We start from the raw sequence: 9,988 nt of genomic DNA, 5'->3' as shown, positions 1-9,988 counted from the left end.
CTCTCAAGCACTAGAGAGCCAAGTTATTGATCTTATTTTTGTATTTAAGAGTAAAATTATCATCACATTGCATCTAAAGGATAAAAGTGTCCATCGTACTATTATTTCATTTGTTTTTCATGCACTTCCATCTCGAAATCCTGACTCATTTAAAACAATAAGATACGTTGACACATAATGTACTTTTGCCATAGAATTAGCATGGGGTGTAAATAGCTAAATCTTCCTTTATCCTATAGATTACTATTAAAGTTGTCATTAGTCATTAGCACTACAGAGAAATATACTCTGATTATTACCTAACCAGAAGTGATTTCTGATCAAAGATTTGGCTTATATTTAGGCCATACATATATCATTGTTTTTGGAGGACCCAGTTTGAGTGGTTCTTGAGTCACCAAATTCTTAAACTTTCTTCCTTTCTCTCTCATTTATGAATATATAATTGAGTTTGCCTTTTCTAATCTCCTTTTTTCTTATGTCATTGAAGTGAACACTATCCATTTATCCAACAAAGAATAAGCTTTGGAAATAAGTCTATAAAAAATTGATTTCTCATGTGCCTGCTTTTGTCTAAATAAGTCTATAATTGAATTGTTTTAATCCACATTATATGAAGTGTTTGTATCTATGTGATGTAAGCAAAATTTTCTAAAGTGATTATCCATAAAATGAAGTTGCATTCTCTCTATTGGGTCACCTATGTGCACTATATTATTCACACATAGCATGATCATATAATGACTCTAATGCCCCCACATAGCACTTGAAATATGAGGATGAGTGCCCCACATACCATGATCATATGAAGTCTCACATTAAATATGAAGATGAGTGAAATAGTTTATAAGTAAAGATGGATTATGAAACCATTTTCATAAGGTTTTTGTTCAAAACGTGATGTCTCACTTGTGTCTCTTTACTATTTTCTATGCTCCGAAAACAATAAAACTACCTAGTAGTTAAGAAGGACACAAGTTAAATCCTACAATGCTACATTGGCATCTTATATGTGATATTCCTTGAATCTATGCTTTCTTGGGGGAGAAAGAAAACCTACTATACCCACATTTAGTGGGTCCACTTTACCATTTTTTTCTCCCTATATAATACTCACTCTACCCACCCTTCATTCCTCAACAAAAGCAATTGAATCCTCCATCACTTTTCTTCAAAACACTCCAATATTTTGTTCATTTCTAAACCATGCAGACAAAGGAAATCACAGGACTCAATTATTTACTCCCTTCAGACCCATCTCCTTACCCTAATAGCATGATCCAAAATAACATACCCACATTTCAACTTCAAAAATTCTCTAATCAATTCTATGGTTTACAAAACCCTACTCAAGTATTTGCAGACTTTAGTCCTCAATCATCATGTATCAGCAGCAATTCAACAACTTCTGATGAAGCAGATGAGCAACAACAATGCCTCATCAATGAGAGGAAACATAGAAGGATGATATCGAATCGAGAATCCGCGCGCCGTTCGCGAATGAGGAAGCAAAAACAACTTGATGAGCTATGGTCACAGGTGGTATGGCTTAGGAATGAGAATCATAAACTAGTAGATAAATTGAACCATGTGTTAGAATCTCATGATAAAACCCTTAAAGAAAATTCTCAGCTGAAAGAGGAAACTTCAGAACTTAGACAAATGATATGTGATATGAAGTTGCAAAGTCCATGCCATCCCTTTAGCCCCTTTCAAGATATACCATGCAACTCTCCTTTTCTCAATTCTGATTCCTCAAACTAATCCATCACAAGTTCTATTGACATGCATGAATTTGAAGAGAAGACCAAGTTTTTATTTCTCTTCAATTTTTCATCTTTTTCAAGTTTTGAAGATTTTATGTCTTTGTGCATGTCCAAAATAGTTGTAGCCTTGGCTTCCCTTTTGATCTATGAGGGTGAAACCATACACGGGAATAACATGCCTTGAGTATCTTTTATTAGAATGATTAGACTTAACTCAACCTAAAAAACTAGCTTATAAAACGAGAGTTATCTAAGCCTTATAAATAAATAATGGTTAAACCATATTCTCATATCCGATATTTCGATGTGTCACTTATCTTGACATCTTTGTTTCAGTCTCACAGCTAAATAATTGTTACACTATCTATTTGCCTGAGTGCCTATAAGTGGTGTAGTCTTCTAAGTTGTACTAATCTTTTCAAAGCAATAAACATTTAAAGTAGCTAAAGAGTTATCTATAAACTATGTTGGGTTTATTGTTACCTTTGGGAACTAGCAACATTCAGAAACATCATTATGAAAATCATAAACACTCCCTTACATGCTCAGAATAAGGTTTAAAGTAGAAATAATTTGATTTATTAAAAAGTGGAATGAAAAATAAGGTTTTGAATGGAATGTGATGTTATACTTAGTAAATAAAATATAACTAATTATGTCCAATGGAATTAAGTCGCATGAATCAGAAATGGAAGTGTGTCAGAAATAGAACAAAAGTTTATTATCTCATATCATATCTCATACGTTGACAACAATAATAATAACGTTTAATTCATATATCATATTTTCCTTAGTGCAAGACAAAGTATAAGACAAGATCCGAGACATCAAATTTCTGTTCATATCAATAATGGTTATTGGCTAATGATAGGAAGTTATTGCCAATAAAAAAGGAGAACATTGGGACATGTTATCCACTAGAATCCACTGTTCTACCTTTCATGGGTTTTTCAGAAGGAACAAACTAGCTTTTTGCAAATTACTAGAGCTTTGGTAACTTGGTAACTTACTTTCCATCCAGGTTTGGACACGTTACAGGCAGAACCCATTGTCCAAATGATTCATCTTTCATGAAATATATTCGATTTAAGTCACGTTTCTCTCCATTACAGGAGAGACCAGTATATAGTTTAGATCATTACACGTAATAAAAGTATATTTTCAATGGTTCAGATTTTAATTTACTTTTAAATTAAATAATTTCAAAAAATTCATCCCCTCACATTCTCAGTAATGGACTCTCCGGTACTCTTAAAAGTTATGTCAATTATTACTCATGAACTAATTTGGTATTGGTAATAAATTTTTGTATATACATGGACTAAAATAATGATTGTTGGAAGTCACGAATAATCAAATATTAGAAGAAAATATGGATAAGAGAGAATAACACATAAAAATTGTTAATGAGATTTAGCTAATTTATATTTATATTCCTGAAATTTTTTATAATTACAACTATGTACTAAAAAATATGTACTTGTGTTTTGTGATTGATGTTGTTAAAATTAGGTTTACATAAATACAAAAATGTAGGCCTTTGCTATAACTTTTTTATATTAACTAACATCATAACTTGTATTGATATTTTCTAGAGAAAATGTTACATAATATTAGTCATTTGCACACCAATAAGGAATATACTATTTTCGAATTTTTGAAACATGATTAAAACAACCATTACACTTTATGTCTGCTGTCTTAAGGAATAAAGATTAGTAGTTGACAAATCCTAAATTCTAAAATATTAGAAAGCTTCTTGATGCAATAAAAACAATAGATTAGTTTATAGTTGATTCTTTTATGTTTATAAATGCGATTAACGTACAATATAAAAAGTGACATTTAAAATAGTGATTTGAGTCTAGAAGTGTATCTATAACATAATATAAACGAAAATGTTCTTCAATAAAAACAGTAGTGCCTATTAATAGAAATCAACCATCACTTTAAGTTGGTTTCGTTGTGGATTTGTTTAATTAGTGTGCATAATTGATTATATAAAAATAGATTAATACTTGTCTAATCATTAGTGATCACATTGATACTTTGATATTTCTCTCGTGGATGTGAAGAATGGTCAAAAGATCAAAACTATAAAAACAATAGTGTTATTCTCTTCAGATCAAAAATTAATATTAGCTCGTACACATAAAACATTGTTCAACTATGTTAGAGAAAAACCGAACCAAGAAGCTAACTTCATAGGGATATCTCTAATGGATCTTCAATGTTGAAGTCTATGAATAGTGAAGAGTTATTGAACCAAAATCAAAAAATCTTGAAAACGTTAAAAACAAGAATTGATGTTTTGAAAAGGAACATAAACATTAACTTCTTTTTCTTTTGTATTTACTTGTCAATCATTTAAAGGAATTCATCAATCTTTCTAAAGCCTATACTTGTATTCATTCATTTGAGTGATAGAGAAATATTAGTAATTAAGTGTATCGTTTGCAACACATACTTTCATACAAACCTGTAAAGATCCTGAAGAGGCTACATAAAGAATATTTGTTATGACGAATCTAGAGAGATTGGGTTAATAAACAAAACTTGTTTAAAGCTTTGAAAAGGTAAGTACCAAACAATACTTGTGTTGGACCATAAGAGGCTAACTACCAAACAATATTAGGACGATAGTATTCCAAAAATACTTGGTTAAAACAATATTCTAGCAACATGTATTAAAAGATAAACAATATTCAAGCATTTCATATCTAATAATAACAATAATAAATATGTTTTGTCCGATAATGAAAAGTATGGTTCTTAGCTATGTGAATTGCACTTTAGTTGTCACAGTGCAAAACATATCTATCTTGAACATGACCCAACTCATGCAAGATGTTTTTCATATATTTTATCTCCTTACCAGCTTCAGATGTTGCAATATACTCTGCTTTAGTTGTTGATAATGCAACACATCTTTGTAACTTGGATTGCCAAGATGTAGTTCCTCCTCCAAAGGTAGTAAGATAACTTGATGTAGATTTTCTAGAATCTATACCTCCAGCCATATCAGCATTTGTGTATCCTACTAACATAGGATCTTCATTACCAAAACATAAACATTTTTTGGTAGTTCCCCTCAGATATCTTAATATCCATTGTACTGCATTCCAATGCTCTTTACCAGCATTGGACAAGAACCGACTCACAACTCCAACTACATGGGGAATATCTAGTCTTTTACAAATCATAGCATACATTAGGCTTCCTACCATAGAGGTATAAGGCATTCTGCTCATTTCTTTTCTTTCTTCATCACTAGTTGGACATTACATTGTTGTTAACTTGAAATGTCCAGCAAGTGGAACACTAACAGACGTTGCCTTATCCATGTTGAATCTCTTGAGAACTTTTTCAATGTACTGCTCTTGTGATAGCCATAACAACTTCTTGGAACGATCTCTGATTATCCTATTCCAAGGATCTGCTTTGCATGACAAAGTCTTTCATAGCAAAAGACTTCCTTAAAGTATTCTTCAAATTAGCAATTTTGGTCTTGTCATGCCCAATGATTAACATATCATCAAAATATAATAGGAGGATAATAAAGTTTTCATCTTCGTACATTTTGATGAATACACAATGATCACTAGTTGTCTTCTTGAAACTGTATTTGGTAATGAAAGATTCAACTTCTTATACCACTATCTGAGGGCTTGCTTTAGACCATATAAACTCTTATTCAGACGACATACTAAGTGTTCCTTGCCTAGTTCTACATAACCTTTTGGTTGCTTCATATAGATATCTTCTTTGATGTCTCCATGTCAGAAAGTTGTTTTGATATCAAGTTGTTCAACTTCTAAGTCCAGGCTAGCTGCTAGACCCAATCCTACTCTTATGGATGAATAAACCCATTTTTTTAAGCCTATAAACCCATTTGTTTTTCAAGGCTTTTCTTCCTTTTGGCAACTCCACCAGATCATAAGTGTGATTCTCATGTAATGAGTTCATCTCATCTTCCATGGCTTTAATCCACTATTCTTTATGAGTTGTATACATAGCTTTTGAGAAGTCTTGAGGTTCATCATTATCTGTCAATGTGATATAATCTTCCTCGTGATACTTTGAAGAAGGTATTCTGTCTCTCTCAGAGCGCCTCAGTTTAACTTGCATTTGATGCTTTACTGGCTCGGGTTCTTGAAGAATTTGTGTGCCTGCCACCACTTCATTATGATCTCACTCTTCATTAATCTCGTCAAGTTCTATGTGAGCAGGATCTGAATGTTGATCTATCTATTATGAATCTATCTCATGATCAGGATCAGTCTTTTGAGGAATCTCTCCCCTGAATTAATGCGAACTTTGGACTTGCACTTATTTTTATTCTGAACATCTTTGATCGTTTAATACTCAAAGAACACAACATCTCTACTTCTCACAAATTTCTTGTTTACCGGATCCCATAGTCTGTATCCAAATTCATCCTTCGGGAACCAAAGTAAATGCACTTCTTGGTCTTAACATCCAACTTCTTTCTCTCATCTTTTGGAATATGAAATAAGACTCTACATCCGAATAATCTCAGGTGGTTGAAGGATGCCTTCTTCTTATATCATACTTCCTCTAGAATTTATCTATTCATGGGTCTTGAAGGTGTCTGATTTATTAGATATGCTGCAATCTTCACTATGTCACCCCAGAAAGACTTGAGAAGATTGGCATCTTGCAGCACGCATATGATCTTTTCTTTAATTGTGTAGTTCATCCTCTTAGTTACTCCATTCAACTGAGGAGTCTTTGGTGGTGACTTCTCCAGTCTAATACCATAAGCCTTGCAATAGGCTTCAAATGGGCCATGATACTCTCCACCATTGTCTGCTTCAGACACTTCAACTTCTTCCCAGTCTCACGTTATACTAGTGCATAAAACTCTTTGAATGCTGATAGTACTTGATCTTTATTTTTGAACAAGTACATTCATACTCTTGTCGAACGATCATCTATGAATATGACAAATTAGCATGTTTCTCTAAGAGATCTTTCGTATTGTGCACAAACATCTGAATGCACCAATTCAAGTATTTCATCTCTCCATGAGCGGTTGTCTGTTCTCTGAAAATTGACTCTATGTTGTTTACCATAATGAAAATCAGTACATGAATCTAGAATTTGACCTTTATACTTGGAAGGTGGTCTTTGGCGAGCATTTGAAGTGTCTTCTCACTCATGTACCCCAATTGCCTATGCCAAAGATCTTTGGAGTTGGTAGCAACATTTGCTTTTCCAGAACAAATTCCTCTTTGCATAATGTACAAATATCTTTCCTTTGAGCCTCTAGCAATAATTAGGTTGCCTTTTGGCTAGTTTCCACTTTCCAGCATCAAAGTGGCTTACAAAACTAGCATCATCCAACTTGTCCGTTGAGATAAGGTTGAGACACATATTTGGGATATGTCTCACCTCCTTCAGCACAAGCTTTCCTCTTGTGTTTGTTAGCAACATAATATCACAAATTCCTATAATCTTGCTTGTAACATGATTTCTCATTTTCACATACCATAATCATATTTCTTGTAGTTTGAGAAGAAACCTTCATGTGGACTTACATGGAAAGAAGCACCAGAATCAACAATCCAAGCACAATCATCATATGAAATGTTTAGGTAATTATCTTTTCCAATGAGGATAACATCATCGTCTACAGGGACGGTTGTGGTAGACTTATGATCATTTTTCTTGGATCAACTAAATCTTCATGAACATTTCCATCTTTCAGGTATCTCTTCAGGATCCTACATTCAGATCTCTTATGCCCTTCTTTACTATAATAATAGTATGATATTAACCTCGTGTGAGATTGAGAACGACCTCAAAATTTGCTTTTGCTTCTTCCATGATATTTATTTCTCCCATGATTTTCACTTCTTCCACATCTCTCCATAATATTTGCTTCAGAATTGAAGGATGTACTCAATTCTTTCCTTCTCGATTCTTCATTCAATAGACTTCCTAAAACAGTGTCCATTTAGACCTTCCCATCAGGGACTGAGTTGTTGATTGTAATTACCAATGTATCCCAGCTGTCAAGCAATGAACTTAGTAGCAAAAGTGCTTGCAGCTCATCATCTATCTTCATATTTATCTTTGTCAATTGATTGACAAGACCCTTGAATGAATTCAAGTGCTCTATCATGCTCTGATCATCTCTGTATTCGAGTTTCACCAGCCTTATGACAAGAGATGCTTTATTTCTAGGAGTTTTCTTTTGAATCATATATTCAAGTTTTGAAAACAACTCATAAGCATTTGTGTATGTGGACACATGCTCAAATAAACTTTTATCAATATACTTCATATTCATTGCAACAGTTTTTTGATTCGAAAGCTCCCTATATTTGTCATCCTTATCTTTTGGCTTGTCTTTACAAGAAATAGGCTCATACATATCCTTGCAATATAAATGATCATTCTTCATAGACTTCCAATAGGAATAGTTGTCAGTTGTCAACTTGAACATTTCTCCATCAAATGAGATATTAGCGGCTCCTTCCATCTTGGACTATACTGGCTAAGTTCCCCAAATGAACCTGGGAGCTCTAATACCACTACTGGGAAATTCAGAATCAATTTCCTTCCTCCGTGTGATGCAAAATGGGCACTTGCAGAAGTAGCAAGTGGAAAAGAAAATAGAGAAGAGTAGAAGAATAATACTAAAAATTTTAGCGTAGAAAAATCTCCTCAATGTGAGAAGGAAACAACCATGGGACCTAGCCTAAAAAATATCTTCATTATAGAAAGTAAGATTACAATATTTGACTCTCTTACTCAGAGGATAACACTTATTCTCACCCAAAAAAGATGAAAATTCAAACTCTCTCTAGTATCTCACTAGGAATACAAGTCTCACACTAAATGGATATAAACTCTCACTTTCTCTCTATGTTGTTCTTTCTCACTTGCTTGTTCATCTCTGCCTCACAAGTCACCTTTATATAGTGAAGGGGAGGAAGATTTCATCATAAAGACATAGTGGAGAATTAAATTGTTGTCATAGTTTCAAGACACCTTGAAAAGTGTTACTCCATCTTTCTAAGTTAGACTTCAAAGTTCTAAAGAGTCAAGGAATAATTCCAAGATCTTGGAATAACCATCATTGAATGTACTCAATGGTTCATCTACCAAAATTCATTGGTATTTTCCATATCAATTAAGAAGATTTCTGAACATAATGTTCATAACAATTAATAGATAGTTAAGTTCCTTAGACATGATATCAAGAATTCGATTTCTGTTATGTGTGGAAAAGATTTTCTTGGTAGAAGAAAAACCTACTCCAATGATCTCCACATCTCAAAAGAATTAGTCTTTTAGCAGTCAATTAATAAAACCCTTAATTCTCAACAAAAAAAAAATTGAGTGTCAAACAGACACTTATATACAATTCCAAGCATTCATTGAATTCAAATATATAGAAAATATTGTATATACCATAAATGTATTGTCATGGGTCTTACTATTTGCATGTGGTATAGTTTTATGATGTTGCAAAAAGAAGTGAAAATGTGTCATAATCTTAGTCGAGGTAGGTAAGATCACTGGGTGGTAAAACTCACTTTACCAAACGTAATGCTCCAAGCACTTGAACATTAGATAACACAACTATATTTCTAAGGACTCAACTTAAAATCTTTGATTATGTAAAAACAACTTCACATGAATTATCAACAAGTCATTAATTTAGTGATATAAGGTCCTGCTAGATCCTTAAGATGACAAAAAGGTTAATGATATGATTCATAATACTTGTTGAGAGATACAATCACGAACCTCGAAAGAGATTAATTCTTTACCCTTAAGGTAAGAGACTCTAGATAGTAAAAAAAAAACTCGAGTATGAGGTGATCTACATGATTTTTGTTAGATGAGATGTTCTAACTTAATCATATAAGTTAAATATTAAAATTTAAGTATATTAAATACTTGATAAAAAAAATTGTCATTATACTAATCCTATCCCACGGTCCACACCGAATACTTTACGCATGTGGTTTTCATTGTTTATAAAATAATGATTATTTTTAAAAATATTGATTATTTGTCCTTGATGTCATATGTTCGAGTTGCGGAAAGATACGAGTAAAAAACAAACATTTCATTGTTTATAAACAGGTGAGCTATGTTGGGCCTGAATCTAACCCATCTAAACCAATCCATGGTATCAGAATGAAGCATCAACAGTGTAGATTCCTTCGAAGTTAGAACATGTT

General features: G+C 32.8%; 1 protein-coding gene across 1 annotated transcript; it reads left to right on the top strand.

Moving 5' to 3' along the window:
* Positions 1,155 to 2,203, top strand: LOC109354120 (basic leucine zipper 43-like). The gene has a single exon (XM_019596473.1). The coding sequence runs from the start codon at positions 1,207 to 1,209 to the stop codon at positions 1,762 to 1,764; it is 558 nt and encodes a 185-aa protein (XP_019452018.1). The 5' UTR covers positions 1,155 to 1,206; the 3' UTR covers positions 1,765 to 2,203.

Source organism: Lupinus angustifolius, chromosome LG08 (assembly GCF_001865875.1).
Source record: "Lupinus angustifolius cultivar Tanjil chromosome LG08, LupAngTanjil_v1.0, whole genome shotgun sequence".
NCBI lineage: Eukaryota > Viridiplantae > Streptophyta > Magnoliopsida > Fabales > Fabaceae > Lupinus > Lupinus angustifolius.
The sequence above is the reverse complement of the archived record's forward strand: the minus strand, read 5'-3'. Positions and strand labels throughout refer to the sequence as shown.